Source organism: Ziziphus jujuba, chromosome 10, assembly GCF_031755915.1.
Source record: "Ziziphus jujuba cultivar Dongzao chromosome 10, ASM3175591v1".
NCBI classification, from domain to species: domain Eukaryota; kingdom Viridiplantae; phylum Streptophyta; class Magnoliopsida; order Rosales; family Rhamnaceae; genus Ziziphus; species Ziziphus jujuba.
Genome location: NC_083388.1, coordinates 8,600,122 through 8,622,501, shown reverse-complemented (window position 1 = coordinate 8,622,501; position 22,380 = coordinate 8,600,122). Strand labels below are relative to the sequence as shown.

Genomic DNA, 22,380 nt, shown 5'->3' with positions numbered 1-22,380 from the left:
CAACAGGAATATTGGGTACTATCTGGCACCACTGGTATATAATTTGGTGCATCAAATGGTTTTCTCGATACGATTTTCAAAATAAGGATGTTTTAAAAGAGTATTTAAAATTAAAATGTATTTAGTGGTGTTTTTATTATTTATTTCAATTTGAGATTTTAATATAAATTTTATGGAATTTTATTATGTTTTTATCATGTACTCATATTAATGTTTTAAAATGCATTTTACCATGATTTTACTATTTAAATTGATTTGGTGTTCTAAAATAAATTCTATTATATTTTTACCATTTAATTCAAAATCATTTGTATTTTATGTGTACTTTTATTATTTAATATTTCCTTAACTTTTTGGGGTATAAAAATATTGGATTTTGTAAAAATGTTTTAAAATAAGAACATTTCCAACTAAGTGAACTATGAGTGTTGTAAGAGAAAATATTATTTTCAACTACTTATTATTTATTTACTTATTTATTATTAATTAATCAAGCTTATTTTATTGTTATATTATTATTATTATTATTATTATTATTATTATTATTATTATTATTGTATAGTATATTGGATCACTCACTGAGATGATTAGTATCTCACATTTTTAAATTTGTTTTCCTAGGCCAAGATTCATAAACATTAATCAACCGGGGCAAGCTTGACATCTTTATTTGTTGCTAAAAGTCCAAAAAGTCTTCCTTTCTTTATTTCCTATCTTGTAATATTTTTTTCTACTTCATGTTGTAATAACTCTTATATTTAGAATTCTATAAAATACTTTGTATACTATTTTGGATGTATTTAATTAACATTGCACTGGTCCCTGTTTATTTTGGAGTGCTATAAACTTGTGGTAATAATTTGTAGTAAGGTGGAAGAAATAAAGAAATATTATTAGAAGTGTATTTTCTATGCAAGAAATTTTATGGTAAGTCCTGCCAGATTTTTCATTAGAGGATCCGGTAGAGTTTCTCTTAGATTAGAACTTGTTTAGGATTCCGATAAACGATCTTGAACGAATTCTAGCCATTTTAATTGATAAAGTTCGGCATGTGACGTGTCCTCCACTCAACCACATGCCACTTAGTATTATTTTTGTTTAGAGAGTACAAAATACCTTTTCAGTAATGTTGATTTATATTTCAATTGCTTTCTTTGTGTTTGTTTTTGTTTTTTATGCATTAGTGGGTTTTTCTTTAATTTTTGTTTTTTTATTTTTTAAAACTAAAAGATTCTTCCAGTTTAATTCTTTTACGGGCAACCATTTCAGAAATTTGAGAATTTTATATATTTTAATATTATTTATTAAATTTTTTTATATTTTGATATTAATAACTATTGTATTTTTTATAATAATTTTTAATATTTATAAATTATTTAATTTTTATTGTATTCTAATTATTGTATTTTTATATTATTTTGTTATATTAATTATCTCATTTGTAAAAATCTGTACTCTAAATTAAATTTTTATAATTTTTATAATTTTATCAATATTTCCATCGATATTTTCATAAAATTATATTTTCGACATTTTTATCAATATCGATATTTTCATTACTCTTTGTGTCATGGTAGAAACCTCATGACTTAGCTAGACTACGAGTTTTATTCATTTATTTATTTATTTTGGCAACAGTACGAAGAAGCTAATTATTATAGGGAGAATCCGACCAAAAAAAAAAAAAAGAAGCTGCCAACATAAATCAAGTGATTCAAAATTTTGGACTAGTAATCAAATTCAATTTATTATAAAAAAAGAAAAAGAAAAAAGAAGCCAGTTTGAGGTTGAAGCCGATGATGAAGAAGTAGAAGTTGGCTAGTATCGGTTGAAGGAGATTACATAAAAGACTGGAGAGGTGAAAGAAAGGAGAAAAGGTTTAAATTGTTGGGCATGATGGAGGGCAACGGTTTGCTGCAAACCAGCGGTCGTTTATGGGAATGGAGAAAACATAGAAAAGAAGAAGAGATAAAAAAGGATGAAAGGGCAAAAGAGAAAATTTATAATAAAAAAAATAAATAATAAATAAATAATAAAAAATAAATAAAAAAACTAAACACTGCTCTAGCATACGAACCTAAGACATAAGATATTTTTTTCCTTACTAAAAGTAGTGGTCGATTTAACTTTCCAAATCCTAAACTTTTACTCATTTAGGTAGGTGTTTCATAAAACACGCGCACACACTACACTTAATTTTTCACCCGTAGACTTTCAACCTTTGATATTTTACATACGGCTTTAAAAACACTAGGATCTCAAATATTTATAGTTTTTCTTTTCTTTTTTTTTTATAGGAAATCCAATATCTATAGTTGTGTGTCTTTTTTTTTTAAATAATATAACTAATGCATAGACTGTTATTTTATTAGCTAGATTTTTAAATTTTAATCATATATTAGGTCATGACAACTTATAATGTATATATAGCAAAAATAAATAAATACAATAGTATAAAAGAATTAAAAATAAAAATTAATAATATTTGTTTTTTTTTTCTTTTATAGCTACTGAATCTTATTATAATTTTCCAATAAAAGAATATCATCTATCCAAATTATTATAATTTTTTATTATTATAATAGGATTTTTTTAAATAAGTACTTTATTTTTAATATATTAGATTGAATTTTGATTATTATTCATAATAATAATTACATATTAAATGAAAATTTTCAAAAATAACATTGAAAACATTTATCCAGATTTATTCATCCTACTTGGTAAGGCAAAGAAAAAAAAACATAAAAACCAAAAAACAAAAGCTAAAAGAGAAAAGAAAAAGGAAAATAAAAACAGTGATTTTTTGTGAGAGAGAGAGAGAGAGAGGAAAGGTGAATACAGTCGAAATCCACCTAGCATCTAAAAGAAAAAGGCTAAAACAAAAAAACAAAAACAAAAAGATAAATTTTAAAAAAAATTAAAAAAAATTAAAAAATTAAAAAATAAAAAAGGAAGGAAAGCCTAGCACAACCGAAACTCAGGGGTGGATTAATATAATAGAGAGCAGTAATGTTATATGTACTGAAAATTTCATCAAAGTTTATAAAAATTTTAAATATGACATATGATATAATCATTTATTATTAAATATAAATTAATATTTTATTATCTTAAAATGTAAAAACCAACTAAATAATGATAAAAATTTTGATTTATGAATGTCATAAAGACAAAATTATTTAATATGAAATAAGAGAATAAAGGTGGGTCCATTATTATTTTACCCGCATTCGAATTTGTGCAAATGTTTTTACCGAACATTGGCTCCATATTACCCTCTTGTTACGTGGCTTCCAAATGTACCGTAAAGCAGGGGAAGGCACCTAACATGTTTTTCACAAAATCTATCATCAGACATATCATCTAAACAATTGAAATGTTGTGGATAAAATGTATGGAGTGACAAAGAAATTAAAATTACTCATAAAGATAAAATTTCTTACAAAGAAATTAAAATTACTCATAACGATAAAATTTCTTACTTTCTTTCTTTTATTCATTTATGGGATTAAATCACTTGAATAGCTTGGATGATTTGTGAAAAAACGTTGGTACATGGAGCCCTCCCTTTAAGATGTGTTTCTTAAAATGAGTGAAATGGTTAGGATGTAGGCCCACGACCAAGTGGTTGTCAGGGAGTGGATTGTCATCCAGCACGCAACCTGTCTTGTCATGTAGATACTGATAAACGTACACTGCATCAACATCCATTATTAAAAATCTACTACCCAAAATAGTCAGAAATCAAGAAGCAAACAAACAAACAAGCGTCTCTATCCCTGCCATTTTCTTCAACTTCATTTGGATAACATTTCATACCCTGAAATTCTCTTCCTTTTACATCCACATATTATATTAGGAAGGATATTTGCAGCAGAAGTTTGACGTTGAAGTTAATATTCAAGCTAATTAAAGAGAAAATGGCGGCAGAAGCAGCAGATATTGATGTTGGTAGCAGAAAAGACCATAGATGGTCTCTTCATGGACTCACTGCTCTTGTCACCGGTGGAACCAAAGGAATTGGGTAATTCATTCTTTTCTCTGCCTTCCTTTTTTTTTTTTTTTTTGTCCCTTCCGTTTTCTTTTTTCCAATATCAACTTGGGGATAATATCTGTTAATTTCTTCACGAAGAATGGGAACCTAAAGACAAAATCTTCACATATACCACACTGTTACATACATTATTTATAAATATTTTTATGATATGTATAAAACTAATAACATAAGTAATTAATATTTAATTGTGTATGTATAAATATATATATATATATATTATATGAATAATGCAGTACTGTGATGTAGGTATGCAATTGTGGAAGAACTAGCAGGGCTAGGAGCAAGCAAAGTAGAATCTCAACCTAATTCCACGTTTGAATTGTAGATCTGGAAATGAATTTAAATAAATAATATATATTATATTTAATTTACAAATATATATAAAAAATTTAATGTGAATACACATATTTAAACAAAAATATTAAAAGAATAAATATAATAATATAAACAGGGTAGGGATTATAATCTTTGCTGAAAGAAGCCTTTTTGCCCTGCACCTTGCCCCTCTGTCCCCCCAACTATTTGTTTAAATGGGAAATCCCCCATCCTATTAGGTGTGGTCTATATGGGAATCGCGTCCAATGGACCAGATTGTTATCCGTAAAGGTGGATCATTATTACATTACATTTATAATTTTATATGAGTCTTAAGACTTTCTCAATAATTTATTTTACAATTTATATTAGTCTCAACGTACACTCCTTTTATATCTAGGTCCATCTTCTATGTGTTTATTTATTTTTATCATTACCCTTTTTGGATTTTGCGTGTGTTTTTTCGTTTTGGACAAAGTTTCATATTTGGCTGGGATACTATATGAGGTAAAATTACAAGTATTACTGGAAGCTTCAATTATTTAGAGATGAATCGCCATTACAGTTATACTGGCTGGTCTTTGAAACTTGTGATATGTATAATATGAATACAAGCATAAACTGAGGTTTAAAAGAGGATTTGATGGGGATTTTTTCGTTTGTATCTGATAACTTTTGGCAGTATCTGAGCGATGAAAAGTTTTTGGAGGCTATAAAGTCGCGAACACCTATGGGACGCACAGGAGAACCCAAAGAGGTGTCTTCATTGGTGGCATTCTTATGCTTACCTGCAGCCTCATACATAACAGGCCAGACCATTTGCATCGATGGAGGGATGACTGTCAATGGCTTTCAATTCAAATCGCTGTGAAAACCAACGTTCCATGCATGCTTGGACAAAATAAATGGAATCCCACATCAAATTAATTTTCTCAATTAAATAATTTATGCTGTTCTTTGTTTTCTGCTACTTGCAATGCTGTGTAGTACCAAGTGTTTATGCCTTGTTAATTAATCTTCCATTTTGTTCCTAGTTTGAAACTTGAAAATTAATAAATCATATTTAATTCGAATTCCTTTAGCATAGTGATTTCAATTTTAGATTTTGGCCAAAAAGCGGTAAAAAAAATTTTTTTGATATTTAATATTTCTGTGAAAACCACACAAAAACCCTCCAAATAATGTCATGTGCTGCTTACATATGATCTTCTTCTTTTTTTTTTCTGATAATTTTCAAAAAAAATTTAAGAGAACAGAAAATAAATAAATAAATCCCGTGTGTCACCTTCATTATCAGATGAGATCTACCTCAGCCTCCACCAAAATGAGCGGAGACGTAAAAGTTGAGTTGATGAGGTATGGGAAAAATTTCTGCTACTCCCCCGGAGTACTGGCTACTCGGTACTGCTGTCTCCTATGTTGCTCGAACTTAGTTACGAGTACATATTTAAGAGTCTTGATTTGTTAATTCTCAAAATTTAGAATACGGGAATATAGATGATAAATATCCAAAATTTTGATAGGTGCTGGGTGCATTTGACAAAAACAAAAAAATATATATATAAATTTTTTATTTTCATATGAATCATATCTATATTAACTACATGATAATAAATAGAAAACTTGTAATATGAAAATTCAACATAATTGATTGGAAAAATATTAAATATGTAAAATTATAGTAGAAAAAATTATAAAATATATTATTTATTAAAAAATTAATAATTTATTTAGCTGTCATTTTCCATATTTTTAGAAAATTAATATTTTATTTAACTTTGATTTTTATATTTATGTTTTTTTTTTGGGGGGGATAGAATTCTATTATATTTTTTAAAAATTTAAGAGTTCTCAATAATATTCAGAAGATGAGAATCTCATCTATTACGCACACTGATGATTAAAAAAAAAATAATTAAAAACAACAATTTTTTATCTAATTTTGTAATTAATAGTTTAGGTGTACGTTTTTTTCTCAAAACTTCTAAAATCACATTGGTAAGTGTATAGAAGACAAATCTTAATGCACGATGCTTCTCTTCCCTATGCTTTTCTTCAATCCTTTTTCCTCTCTCATCTCTTTTCAGTTCCACCATGGAAACTGAGCCAGTAGGAATCTCTGTTCTCTCTTTTTATGCCAGCTTGGATATTTTCTTTTTTATCTTTTTTTCCATCTCTTTCTTCTTTCTTCTTTCCCCTCTTTACAGATGTTTCTCTCTCTCTTTTCTTTCCATGGATGGATTCTTCATCTTCTCCATAAATGCTCTGTAAATGTTAATTGTACGAAACATCCGCACCCATTTTTCCCATGGTGTGTCCAGAACGGATTCAGCACCCGTATCTGTATCGTGTCGTGTCGACACAAGTGCTTCGATGATTTTGAAGATTCCGAGCATCACAGGCTGCCTCTCATTAATTAATACGTGTCTTATTATTCCATGTCTGTAACGCTTACTATCTTCTCCGTTTCATGCTGTTTGTTCCTTCACCTTTCTGCTTCCTTTTACTCCCCCTCTCTCTCTCTAATTGTTTTCCTCATTTCCTCTCGTGGGTTTAATTCTCTGCCTCTGTATTTTTTATGTTTTTTTTGAAGTTCATTGTTGTTTTTTACATATTGAACTCATTAAAAAAAAAATTCAAGCTTTGGAGATAAATCGGTATGAAAAACTTTCTCCAAAATGGAATTCCGATGAAAGTTCTCAAAGTTCATATCTCAATTTTTCAACAGAGGACTCCAGATAATAAAAACTGATACAACAATTTTTTCAAATACAATACAGATTGTTTATAATATTAGAACAAATAGAATATTAATGGGTATTTAAATGGTGAGATCAGCAGAAATGATAAAATAAAATCCTCAAACGCAGCAACTCCACCCAAAATAAATAAATAAAAGAAAAATATAAGGACCTAGAAAAAAGCCCAAAAAAGACATATCTCATTTGAGAGGGATTATTAGAAAAAAAATATAAATCAAATAAAAGTCCATCTTCCATCAGCTTAAGCTTTTATGATAAGTGGTATTTCAATACAAAATCTTATTTTGCATAAGTTTAAGTGAAAAAAATTTGAAAAATAAAATAAAAGAGAAGAAGATAGTGACAGTGCGACGACAATGAAGACCAAAGCCATACAGTAACACTAAAGCTACTCCCTCATACTTTCTCTAACCCACCCAACCGACTTTAATGCCTATTGCTCTGCAAATTCTCCTTTTTTTCTCCTTTTTTTTTCCGTATAATAGCTCTGCACATTCATAATCCCCCACCACCTCCCTTTATAATCAAGCCCCTCTTCACTTTTTCCCCTGCTAATTCTCACTTCACCTTCAAACAATTCCACACAAAACTAGAACCAATGAAAGAGTTGAAAGACCTATCTGGAAGTGGGTTCCGTTTCAGAGCCAGTAAGAGGAATAAGGCATGATACGGATATGGAGAAATTAGGAGCAAAAGGGTGTCTACAGAAGGGGATGACAAGGCTGAAGGCTTTCTGAAGTGGAAAATGACACACATGTTAATCCGAGAGTGGTAGGAGTATTGAGTGGCCAGTATTTCAGGAGTACTAGAAATTTTTCATAAGGTATGAAGGATAAAGTTTGATATTTGACCATGATACTACATGAGATCTCTCTCTTCTTTGGATGCAAATATCAGTATCGACAGAAATATCGAAAGTATGATTTTATCGAAATATCGATGGAAATGTCAATAAAACTACGAAAACTGAGATAATTAATATAATAAAATAATAAAAATACAATAATTAGAATACAATTATAATAAAATAATCCATATATATAGTATATTACCATACTAGCATTGTATATGAGGTTGATTATTTGTTCATATTTTGATAACAAAAATCACTACTTCAAGCTGTAAAAGTAAAAAATAAATCATTTTAATAATAAATACATAGAATTATCGAAAACTCTATCTAATAAATTTTGTAAAGCTACAGGTTAGGAGTTTTATACATTTTACCTTTTAAAAATTAAAATTGATTTATGTATTAAGGATTGATAACAATAATTACTTTTCAAATTTATATTAATTTAGTCCTTTTAACTAGTTAAGAGACAATCTTAATTTCATTATTTAAAGAGTTTGTATCTCCATTTCCAATACACTGGGGAAATTGGAAAACTTTATTAAGTAAAACATTTGAATTTATCAAGTTACCTAACACAAAACCCAAGCCAAAAAAAATAATATAAAAAAATATAAAAAAAGAAAAGGAAAAGCACCCTCTCCGAGCTAGGGGAAGCAGGCAAGCACACATCAACTCTATCAATTAATGAGTTATCTGACAAAAGTGACAAAACACAAGCCAAAATAATAATAAAACAAAATGAAACAAAAGAAAAAGGAAAGTAACCCAACGTCTCTCTCTCTCTCTCTCTCTCTCTCTCTCTCTCTCTCTCTCTCTCTCTCTCTCTCTCTCTCTCTCTCTCTCTCTCTCTCTCTCTCTCTGTGCAAACTGTTCACCATCGTGAAACTGCATTTTATTCAAACCTTAGGAGTCCAAGTTTTTCCTTTGAACTTCTAAAGCTGTCGATTTTCTAATGCACAAACACCATCCTTGTGCAAATAGAAACAAAATCAGCTTTTCTCTATGGAAATGCTTAAAATATTAATTCAATTGAGAACCAGCAACTCAAATTTTCACTTCTTGATATCGATTGGAAACATCATCAATATCGATAATATTTCCATAGATGTCCATCGGAAAAACGATATTTCTATCAATATCCATTGATAACGTCGATATTCATCGACAACAACAACTTTTCCATGATGCATCATCAATATCGACAATATTTCCATAGATGTCCATCGGAAAAACGATATTTCTATCAATATCCATTGATAACGTCGATATTCATCGACAACAACAACTTTTCCATGATGCACCGGACAGAAATTTCTTCCCCCCTCTATTGGTGTTGAGGCTTACCAAAATCCAACATTATCATCAATATTTTGCCAAAATCGATGACTTTTTCTTCACTATCTCTCCCAATGATAAAAATATCAATACCAATGAAAATATTGAAATTATCAAAAGTATAATTTTATAAAAATATCAATAAAATTACAAAAACTGTAAATATGTGTTAATTTTGATAAAAAAAAAATATAGCATTAAAATTTTATACTTTCTAACATGCTTAAAAGTTTTAAACATAAATTCATAATTTTTTTTAATTTTTTAATTTTTTCTTTATTCGTTAATTTGATTTTATCATTTTTCAAAATAATATTAGTATATTTATCCTTATTTATATATTTATTATATTTAAACTTATTTATATATTTTTGTTACCAAAATAATTTATATATTTTAAAATTTTAGAATATTTCAAAAGTACTAAATCTAAATCTATTAATAATGCATTATTCACAACATAAACTTTATGTAATAACAAAAAAAATGACAACTTTATAATATATAGGAATATCGGGATAAAATAACCAACTAAATTTAATAGACACTTGGAAAAAAAAAAAAAACATTAGCCATGGATATAAAATTATATTTTCCGTTGAATTATAATATATCTAAAAGTTTAAGTATAAATAGTAAGTATTGCAACATAATTGAGATAACATGAGTTAATTAAATATTATTGAGTGGTTAATTATTTATTTGGTTCACTAATTTATGTGCATAATTTTATTATTCATTATTCATTTGTTTTTTTTTTTTTTGGGATAAATTACTCAATATTTATTTGTTTTAATAAATTTTGAAAAAAATTCAAAATTTATTATTTTAACTGAATCAAAACCCATTATCCAGCCCAGCCCATTCTCAAGTTGCAACGTCCCAACAAATTGTTTTTAGGTTTAAACCAAAGATGATCTTCTTTTTCTTTATCTTGCTTCCGGCCTCTTTTACCATGGATGTGCAAAACAATGGGATTTTACTAAACATCATTTTGCTAAATGTCATTTTTTATATTTTATAATTGAGTTAATCTATTATATTATCTATAATTTATTTATATTAACAAAATTATATAATATTGTTTTTCTGAAAGGATTAACAAATCTTTCACTTTAAAAAGTCCAATCCATCTCATTTTATGACTAAGAATTAGATGCCCAGCCTCTTTTTTATTATTATTTTAAATTTTAAAGCCAAAGTCCATAATTTATTTTTACTTTAAACTCCTCAGCCCATATTTATTAAACCCTAACACATTAACACATTAGCCCTGTGCCGTTGCCGAGCAAAATGAGAAGAAGTCGGTCTAGTTCAAGCCATGCAAAAACTTCCATGGATACTGGTGGATTTTTATCGATATTTCAAAAACATTTTGGTCACATGTCAATAAATTTCCATCGGATTTTCATAAATATCCATTGAAAATCCGAAATTTTCATCGATATCTGTCGATAACGTCATCATTCATCAACGACGTCAATATTTCCACAACAATTCAGATAGATATTTATTCTCCCTCTATCGGTGTTGATGTTCATCGAAACCCAATAATGTCGCTGACATTTCTATGATATCGCCAACTTTTTCTTCCTTGTTCTCTCCCTCCTTCTCTATCAATTAAATATAAAATAGGAATAATTTTAACTGCAGTATCTTTGATTTGCTCTAATTCAAAAATAATCTCGCAATTTTTTGATATTTCAATTGTAATCCTCATCATTTATTTTCTTCTGTTAAAGTTAACTATCAAACAGTAAATGAGTTATATATATTTTTAAAATAAAAATATAATTTTTGGAAAACTTATAATATAATAAAATGTTTAAAAATAATTTTTCTTCCTTCAAGCCTAATATGATAATTGCAAGATTATTAAAAAAAAAATAATAAACATTTTTTTCTTTATTTCTAGATCTTAAAGAGGAAAAAAAACACATTAAAAAAAGAAAAAAACTAAAACAATAAATAACAATATATTAAATATTAAAAAAAAGTCTATGAAGAATATTGAAAATATGTAATTGCACATTTAATATATATATATACACATATTATTTTTTGGAAAATATGCAATTTTTTCCTCTCTCCTTTCCCCTCTCTTTTACTTTGCTTGGAACCTGAAAAATCAGACTCTCCGTTCAAGCAACGTGAAAAAATTAAATGTAGTGATTGAGTTTTTAGAGGATGTGGGTAAAATTCATGTAGAACATCTTTTGAAAGGCTTAAGAATTTTGGATGAGGGAGGACAATCAGCTCTTGCATTTGTGGTCAAGGATGACTTTGGAAGAATTTTGTTTCTTGAGTCCAAGATCTGTAACAATAATACCCTTTACGAAGCAGAGGTTTTCTTGAATGGACTTCAGAAATTGCTGCAGAGGAAAACTAGAATAAGTTGTTATGGTTTTCAAATGCTAAACTAGTGGTTTAAGAAGTTAATTATATGCAAAACCCTCTAGAATGAAGCACTAGATTTAAAAATTTCTACAATGAGATTCAAGAAGTTCTGGAAAAAGTTGTGGTAAGAAGTAAATAAGTTTATTTATAAATTTATGAATTTTAGGAACTGAATAAGCATATTTATAAATTTTATTATATAAAACTTTTTGTTACCCTTTTATTAATTTTATTTATAAATTTATAAAACAGATGTACATTTTATTAATTTTCTTATAAAATTCATATTTAACATTTAAATTTTGTTGACTTATCTTTGGTTCTATTAATTTTATTGTATATAATAAATATTTAATAAAGTGCAAAGTAAATTTTTTTCTAAATTAATATATTTAATAAAGTGCAAAGTGATTTTTTTTCTAAACTAATATTTAAATTGACGAGTATGAATGTAATTGCAGTTGGCAGTTAGGATCACTTCTAATACTAAATAAACGTCTGTATAGAATAGGAACTGCGGTTAAAATTTTGAAAAATTGAGGGATAGAAATTAAATTAGAACAAATCTCAGAGATTGCAATTAAAATTATCTCTTATATAATAATTTTAGAGGTTTTGGAAAAGGTAAAAAGATAAGTGTCAGATGAAAAGATGGAATTTTGCGTTTTCAAACTATAAAACTACATCGTTTAATGGTTTTAATTAAAAAAATAATAATAATAAAATAAAAAACTCAAGATCAAAACCAAAACGTAGAGAAGACAGCTATTTTTGGACCATTTTAAACAGTAAAAATAAATAAAACACCTTACAATTTTTCACAAGTAGTAACAATTTTTTGTTAACCTTCATGGACTCACTGCTCTTGTCACCGGTGGAACCGAAGGAATTGGTAATTCATTCTTTTCTATGTTTTTCTTTCCTCTTGTTTTATTTTATTTCTTCTCTCAATATCAAATATAATAATGTTAAAAATATTTATAAATTTATATATATTATTATTTGATTAATTTATATACATTTAATTATATTTATATTTTTAAAAATTTACTTTTTTATAACTATATTATATTAATATATTAAACAATCAAATAATAATATTTTATAAACTTTGTATACAATATAAATGTATTGATAAATTAGATAATATTTTTAGTACTATTCATTTTCAATACCACTTTTAATTTCTTCTTAAAGAATGGGAAGTAAAAGCCAAAATTATCGATATTTTCATATCTTGGCATACTGGCACACTGCATGTGGATCTAATACATTTATAAATCATATATGTCGATCGCCTAGGAATCTAATAAAACTAAAATTTTATAAATCTTTACCTACAAAAATGTCATATGAAAATGTGTGTTTCCTTTTCCGTCATATATATATATATATATGAGTAATTAAACTAAATAACTAATATTTAATTGTGTATATGATATGAATATATATACACTGTGATGTAGGTATGCCATTGTGGAAGAACTAGAAGGGCTAGGTGCAATTGTACATACATGCTCGCGTACTAAGAAGCAGCTGAATGAATGTCTAAGTCCATGGAAGTCAAAAGGGATTCACAGTCACTGGCTCCGCCTGCAATTTAAGATCTAAAGCTGAACGACAAAAGCTGATCAACCAGGTCTCCTTCTTGTTCAATGGGAAGCTTAACATCCTTGTAATTAAGCTCTGTCTCTCTCTCTCTCTCTCTTTCTCTCTCAACTTATTTATTTAATTCAATATTATATATAATAATATATAGCTAATTTCCTTAATTATGTTTTCAAATAAATTAATTAATCTCTTTAATACTATATAAATATTAGATAAAAAATGTGGGAACCATGATTACGAAGCCGACAGAAGAATTCACAGGAGAAGATTTCTCACACATCGATCGTAGGCACCAATCTTTGAATCGGCTTATATATATATATATATATGGTATTGAGGAATTGTGAATGAATTTTATGTGGTTTTAACGATATGTAGATTTAAATTGATTTTGAGGATTTGAAAAAAATATTGTTATGCATTTAAATATTAAGGGTTTGATTTTATGCCACTTAAAATTTGGTATATTCATCAATGAGATTATGAGAATGAAATTTTATCATGATGGATTTACAATGATGGTTTAAAAATATTGGATTATATGGATTTTACAAGAAGTATTTAATCTAGTATTACTTATGAGATTTCAAAATTTCAAAAATATAATGATTTTATGATTTTTAGATGCATCATACAGTATTGATGTTCTGTACTGTGTATGTGGATATAAATAACACACAGGTTTATAGGATTGTCCTGTGGATGCCATTGAACCCGAGGGCTGGCAAGGTATAATGCACAGTTAGTATCAGCCGTCCCCTTCCATGGCCAGGATGACTGATAGCAGGGGCGCTGTGCGATGCCAAGCAACCGTATGCCGATTTCTTTTTTTAACCTCTCTATCATATGGTGCTTGAGATGTTGGGTACTGTCGGATACCACTGGTATATAGTTTGGTGTATCAAATGGTTTTCTCGATATGATTTTTAAAATATGGATGTTTTGAAAAAGTATTTAAAATTAAAATGTATTTAGTGGTGTTTTTATTATTTATTTCAATTTGAGATTTTAACATAAATTTTATGAAATTTTATTATGTTTTTATCTTGTACTCATATTAATGTTTTAAAATGCATTTTACCATGATTTTATTGTTTATATTTATTTGGTGTTCTAAAATAAATTCTATTATATTTTTACCATTTAATTCAAATGGATATTTTAAATTGATTTAAATATTTATTTTATTATTTGATTGGTTTATTCTACTTATTTAAATTGATTACTTAAATGCATTTATTCATGTTTTCATTATTATTTCATTGTAGGATTTTAACATGAAATTTATTGTCTTTTATTGCCTATACAAATTGAGGTACTTTAAACTAATTATAATAATTCCTTTATTATTTATTATTTCATTGATTCAATTAATAAAGTTTATAAATTATATATATCAAGTTTAATTTTGTTTTATGTAAGTTTAATTATGATTTTATTTTACCTTATGACATTTTATTCTAAATTTAATAATTTGTTCGTAAAGTATTTCCAACGTAAATTTAACTTCTAAATCATTTGTATTTTATATGCACTTTAATTATTTAATATTTCCTTAATTTTTGGGGGTATAAAAATATTGGATTTTGTAAAAATGTTTTAAAAAGAGAACATTTCCAATTAAGTGAACTATGAGGGTTTTGAGAGAAAACATTATTTTCAACTACTTATTATTTATTTACTTACTTATATTAATTAATCAAGTTTATTTTATTGTTATATTATTATTATTATTATTATTATTATTATTATTATTATTATATAGTATATTGAATCACTCACTGAAATGATTAATATCTTACATTTTTAAATTTGTTTCCCTAGGCCAAGGTTCAAACATTAATCAACTAGGGCAAGCTGGACATCTTTATTCGTTACTGAAAGTCTAAGAAGTCTTCCTTTCTTTATTTCCTATCTTGTAATATTTTTTTCTACTTCATGTTGTAATAACTCTTATACTTAGAATTCTATAAAATGCTCTGTATACTATTTTTGATATATGTAATTAACATTGCACTAGTTCCCTGTTTGTTTTGGAGTGCTATAAACTTGTGGTAATAATTTGTAGTAAGGTGAAAGAAATAAAGAGATATTATTAGAACTGTATTTTCTATGACAGGGAATTTTGTGATAAATCCTGCCAGATTTTCTATTGGAGAATCTGATAGAGTTTCTTTTGGATTAGAACTTGTCTAGGATTCCGGTAAAAGATCCTGAACGAATTCTAACCATTTTAATTGATAGAATTCCGCATGTGACGTGTCCCCCACTCATCTACATGCCAATTAGTCTTATTTTTGTTTAGAGAGTAAAAAATACCTTTTCAGTAATATTGATTTATATTTCAATTGCTTTCTTTATGTTTGTTTTTGTTTTTTATGCATTAGTGGGTTTTTCTTTAATTTTTATGTTTTTATTTTTTAAAACTAAAAGATTCTTTCGGTTTAAGCATAGTAACAATTATGAAAGAGAACTTTCTTTTACCGGCAACCATTTCAGAAATTTGAGAATTTTATATATTTTAATATTACTTATTAAATTTTTTATATTTTGATATTAATAATTATTGTATTTTTTATAATCATTTTTAATATTTATAAATTATTTTATTTTTATTGTATTCTAATTATTATATTTTTATATTATTTTGTTATATTAATTATCTCATATGTAAAAATCTATATTTTAAATTAAATATTTATAATTTTTATAATTTTATCTATATTTCCATCGATACTTTTATAAAATTATACTTTCGACATTTTTATCAATACCGATATTTTTATTACTGCTTGTGTCATGATAGAAACCTTATGAATATAAAATTGCTTAGCTAGACTATGAGTTTTATTTATTTATTTTGGCAACAGTACCAAGAAGCTAGTTATTGCATGTAGGGAGAACCCAACCAACAAAAAAAAAAAAGAAGCTGCCAACATAAATCAAGTGATTCAAAATTTTGGACTAGTAATCAAATTCAATTTATTATAAAAAAAGAAAAAGAAAAAAGAAGCCAGTTTGAGGTTGAAGCCGATGATGAAGAAGTAGAAGTTGGCTAGTATCGGTTGAAGGAGATTACATAAAAGACTGGAGAGGTGAAAGAAAGGAGAAAAGGTTTAAATTGTTGGGCATGATGGAGGGCAACGGTTTGCTGCAAACCAGCGGTCGTTTATGGGAATGGAGAAAACATAGAAAAGAAGAAGAGATAAAAATAAATAAATAAATAAAAAAGGATGAAAGGGCAAAAGAGAAAATTTATAATAAAAAAAATAAATAATAAATAAATAATAAAAAACTAAAAAAACTAAACACTGCTCTAGCATACGAACCTAAGACGTAAGATATTTTTTCCTTACTAAAAGTAGTGGTCGATTTAACTTTCCAAATCCTAAACTTTTACTCATTTAGGTAGGTGTTTCATAAAACACGCGCACACACACACACACACTACACTTAATTTTTCACCCGTGGACTTTCAACCTTTGATATTTTACATACGGCTTTAAAAACACTAGGATCTCAAATATTTATAGTTTTTCTTTTTCTTTTTTTTTATAGGAAATCCAATATCTATAGTTGTGTAATCTTTTTTTTTAAATAATATAACTGATGCATAGATTGTTATTTTATTAGCTAGATTTTTAAATTTTAATCATATATTAGGTCATGACAACTTATAATGTATATATAGCAAAAATAAATAAATACAATAGTATAAAAGAATTAAAAATATATTAAAAATAAAAATTAATAATATTTGATTTTTTTTTCTTTTATAGCTATTGAATCTTATTATAATTTTCCAATAAAAGAATATCATATATCCAAATTATTATAAATTTTTATTATTATAATAGGATTTTTTTAAATAAGTACTTTATTTTTAATATATTAGATTGAATTTTGATTATTATTCATAATAATAATTACATATTAAATGAAAATTTTCAAAAATAATATTGAAAAAATTTATCCAGATTTATTCATCCTACTTGGTAAGGCAAAGAAAAAAAAAAACATAAAAACCAAAAAACAGAGCTAAAAGAGAAAAGAAAAAGGAGAATAAAAACAGTGATTTTTTGAGAGAGAGAGAGAGGAAAGGTGAATACAGTCGAAATCCACCTAGCATCTAAAAAAAAAAGGCTAAAACAAAAAAACAAAAACAAAAAGATAAATTTAAAAAAAATTAAAAAAATTAAAAAATAAAAAAATAAAAAAGGAAGGAAAGCCTACACAACCGAAACTCAGGGGTGGGTTAATATAATAGAGAGCAGTAATGTTATATGTACTGAAAATTTCATCAAAGTTTATAAAAATTTTAAATATGACATATGATATAATCATTTATTATTAAATATAAATTAATATTTTATTATGTTAAAATGTAAAAATCAACTAAATAATGATAAAAATTTTGATTTATGAATGTCATAAAGACAAAATTATTTAATATGAAATAAGAGAATAAAGGTGGGTCCATTATTATTTTACCCGCATTCGAATTTGTGCAAATGTTTTTACCGAACATTGGCTCCATATTACCCTCTTCTTACGTGGCTTCCAAATGTACCGTAAAGCAGGGGAAGGCACCTAACATTTTTTTCACAAAATCTATCATCAGACAAATCATCTAAACAATTGAAATGTTGTGGATAAAATGTATGGAGTGACAAAGAAATTAAAATTACTCATAAAGATGAAATTTCTTACGTTCTATCTTTTATTCATTTATGGGATTAAATCACTTGAATAGCTTGGATGATTTGTCAATGATACATTTTTGTCAAAAAACGTTGGTAGATGGAGCCCCCCCTTTAAGATGTGTTTCTTAAATGAGTGAAATGGTTCGGATGTAGGCCCACGACCACGTGGTTGTCAGGGAGAGGATTCTCATCCAGCATGCAACCTGTCTTGTGATATAGATACTGATAAACGTACCCTGCATTAACATCCATTATTAAAAATCTACTACCCCAAATAGCAAGAAATCAAGAAGCAAACAATCAAACAAACATCTCTATCCCTGCCATTTTTTTCAACTTCATTTGGATAACATTTCATACCCTGAAATTCTCTTCCTTTTACATCCACATATTATATTATGAAGGATATTTGCAGCAGAAGTTTAACGTTGAAGTTAATATTCAAGCTAATTAAAGAGAAAATGGCGGCAGAAGCAGCAGATATTGATGTTGGTAGCAGAAAAGACCATAGATGGTCTCTTCATGGACTCACTGCTCTTGTCACCGGTGGAACCAAAGGAATTGGGTAATTCATTCTTTTCTCTGCCTTCCTTTTTTTTTTTTTCCCTTCCGTTTTCTTTTTTCCAATATCAACTTGGGCATAATATCTGTTAATTTCTTCACGAAGAATGGGAACCTAAAGACAAAATCTTCACATGTACCACACTGTTACATACACTATTTATAAATATTTTTATGATATGTATAAAACTAATAAAATAAGTAATTAATAGTTAATTGTGTATGTATATATATATATATATATTATATGAATAATGCAGTACTGTGATGTAGGTATGCAGTTGTGGAAGAACTAGCAGGGCTAGGAGCAATTGTACATACATGCTCACGTGATGAGGAGCAGCTGAATGAATGCCTAAGCAAATGGAAGTTAAAGGGTTTCACGGTCACTGGCTCTGTCTGCAATTTAAAGTCTAAAGCTGAACGAGAAAAGCTAATAAACCACGTCTCCTTGTTGTTCAGTGGGAAGCTTAACATCCTCGTAATTAAGCTCTCTTTCTCTCTCTCTGTCTTTCAACTACTTATATTTAATTCAATATTATGTTATAATAATATATAGCTGGTTTCCTTAATTACGTTTTCAAATTAACTAATTAATCTCTCTGATATATATATAAATATAGATAAACAATGTGGGAACCGTGATTACGAAACCAACAGAAGAATTCACAGGAGAGGATTTTTCCCATATCATAGGCACCAATCTTGAATCGGCTTACAGTATGTGCCAACTTGCATTCCCTCTTCTCAAAGCTTCCACTGCAGGTAGCATTGTTCTTGTTTCTTCTGTTGCTGGCGTTGTAGCTGTAGATGTTGGAACTTTATACTCCATGAGCAAAGGTATTATTAATTAATTAATTTTTCCAGATACAGTTATCAAATCTGTAAAATCTAATGGTTATGAATGATTGTCTCCCTCCCTTTACTTTCCGGGTAGGGGACTTCCTTCGTCTTGACATTTTTAGTTAATTTCATTATTATATTATTAATTACTTTTCAAGTGTTTTATATATATTTGGTACAGAATTTTGGCTCCAAAAAATAGAAATTATACATGACTTCTTGTTTTTTCATATCCAGGAGCAATAAATCAATTAGCAAAAGATTTGGCATGTGAGTGGGCAAAATACAATATAAGGATCAATAGCGTTGCACCTTGGTTCATCAAAACTCCCCTAGTTGAACATGTAAGATGACCTTTAATTATTTATCATGTTCAATTGCGTGTGCATGTGTTTTTCTTTTTTCTTTTTTTCTTTCTTTTTTTTTTGGGGTGGCGGCGCTCAACATTACAACTCATTACAAGCAAAGTAGAATCTCAACCTAATTCCACGTTTGAATTCTAGATCTGGAAATGAATTTAAATAAATAATATATATTTAATTTACAAATATATAAAAAACAAATTAAACATGAATACACATATTTAAACAAAAATATTAAAAAAATAAATATAATAATATAAACAGGGTAGGGATTATAATCTTTTCTGAAAGAAGCCGTTTTGCCCTGCACCCTGCACCTTGCCCCTCTGTCCCCCACTATTTGTTTAAATGGGAAATCCCCCATCCTATTAGGGGTGGTCTATATGGGAATCGCGTCCAATGGACCAGATTGTTATCCCTAAAGGTGGATCATTATTACATTACATTTATAATTTTATATGAGTCTTAAGACTTTCTCAATAATTTATTTTACAATTTATATTAGTCTCAACGTACACTCCTTTTATATCTAGGTCCATCTTCTATGTGTTTATTTATTTTTATCATTACCCTTTTTGGATTTTGCGTGTGTTTTTTTGTTTTGGACAAAGTTTCATATTTGGCTGGGATACTATATGAGGTAAAATTACAACTTTTACTGGAAGCTTCAATTATTTAGAAATGAATCGCCATTACAGTTATACAGGCTAGTCTTTGAAACTTGTGATATGTATAATATGAATACAAGCATAAACTGAGGTTTAAAAGAGAATTTGATGGGGATTTTTTCGTTTGTTTCTGATAACTTTTGGCAGTATCTGAGCGATGAAAAGTTTTTGGAGGCTGTAGAGTCGCGAACACCTATGGGACGCACAGGAGAACCCAAAGAGGTGTCTTCATTGGTGGCATTCTTATGCTTACCTGCAGCCTCATACATAACAGGCCAGACCATTTGCATCGATGGAGGGATGACTGTCAATGGCTTTCAATTCAAATCGCTGTGAAAACCGACGTTCCATGCATGCTTGGACAAAATAAATGGAATCCCACATCAAATTAATATTCTCAATTAAATAATTTATGCTGTTCTTTGTTTTCTGCTACTTGCAATGCTGTGTAGTACCAAGTGTTTATGCCTTGTTAATTAATCTTCCATTTTGTTCCTAGTTTGAAACTTGAAAATTAATAAATCATATTTAATTCGAACTCCTTTAGCATAGTGATTTGAATTTTAGATTTTGGCCAAAAGGCTGTAAAAATTTTTTTTGATATTTAATATTTCTGTGAAAACCACACAAAAACCCTCCAAATAATGTCATGTGCTGCTTACATATGATCTTTTTTTTTTCTGATAATTTTCAAAAAAAAATTAAGAGAACAGAAAAAAATAAATAAATAAATAAATCCCGTGTGTCACCTTCATTATCAGATGAGATCTACCTCAGCCTCCACCAAAATGAGCGGAGACGTAAAAGTTGAGTTGATGAGGTATGGGAAAAATTTCTGCTACTCCCCCGGAGTACTGGCTACTCGGTACTGCTGTCTCCTATGTTGCTCGAACTTAGTTACCAGTACATATTTAAGAGTCTTGATTTGTTAATTCTCAAAATTTAGAATACGGGAATGCAAATGATAAATATCCAAAATTTTGATAGGTGCTGGGTGCATTTGACAAAAATAAAAAAATATATATATAAATTTTTTATTTTCATATGAATCATATCTATATTAACTACATGATAATAAATAGAAAACTTGTAATATGAAAATTCAACATAATTGATTGGAAAAATATTAAATATGTAAAATTATAGCAGAAACAATTATAAAATATATTATTTATTAAAAAATTAATAATTTATTTAGCTGTCATTTTCCATATTTTTAGAAAATTAATATTTTATTTAACTTTGATTTTTATATTTATGTTTTTTTTTTTTTTTGGGGATAGAATTCTATTATATTTTTTTAAAATTTAAAAGTTCTCAATAATATTCAGAAGATGGGAATCTCATCTATTCCGCACACTGATGATTAAAAAAAAAATAATTAAAAACAACAATTTTTTATCTAATTTTGTAATTAATAGTTTAGGTGTACTTTTTTTTCTCAAAACTTCTAAAATCACATTGGTAAGTGTATAGAAGACAAATCTTACTGCACGATGCTTCTCTTCCCTATGCTTTTCTTCAATCCTTTCTCCTCTCCCATCTCTTTTCAGTTCCACCATGGAAACTGAACCAGTAGGAATCTCTGTTCTCTCTTTTTATGCCAGCTTGGATATTTTCCTTTTTATCTTTTTTTCCATCTCTTTCTTCTTTCTTCTTTCCCCTCTTTACAGATGTTTCTCTCTCTCTTTTCTTTCCATGGATGGATTCTTCATCTTCTCCATAAATGCTCTGTAAATGTTAATTGTACGAAACAGCCGCATCCATTATTCCCATGGTGTATCCAGAACGGATTCAGCACCCGTATCTGTATCGTGTCGTGTCGACACGGGTGCTTCGATGATTTTGAAGAGTCCGAGCATCACAGGCTGCCTCTCATTAATTAATACGTGTCTTATTATTCCATG

The 22,380-nt window shown here is 27.8% G+C and overlaps 1 protein-coding gene and 1 pseudogene across 2 annotated transcripts; both read left to right on the top strand.

Annotated features, from left to right (window-relative positions):
* The first annotated feature begins 3,549 nt into the window (after positions 1–3,549).
* Positions 3,550–13,725, top strand: LOC132799669 (tropinone reductase homolog At1g07440-like; annotated as a pseudogene).
* A 4,610-nt stretch (positions 13,726–18,335) lies between these two features.
* Positions 18,336–21,011, top strand: LOC125420936 (tropinone reductase homolog At2g29360). Of its 2 annotated transcripts, XM_048468508.2 has the most exons (5): positions 18,371–18,604; positions 18,874–19,081; positions 19,224–19,440; positions 19,681–19,787; positions 20,621–21,011. In XM_048468508.2, exons 1-5 carry the CDS (start codon positions 18,438–18,440, stop codon positions 20,807–20,809), a joined length of 888 nt encoding a protein of 295 aa, XP_048324465.2. In that variant the 5' UTR covers positions 18,371–18,437; the 3' UTR covers positions 20,810–21,011. The 2 variants fall into 2 exon arrangements, with proteins under 2 accessions (XP_048324466.2, XP_048324465.2); XM_048468509.2 differs by lacking the exon at positions 19,681–19,787 and having other exon boundaries at positions 18,336–18,604; positions 20,621–20,771.
* The last annotated feature ends 1,369 nt before the right edge of the window (positions 21,012–22,380 follow it).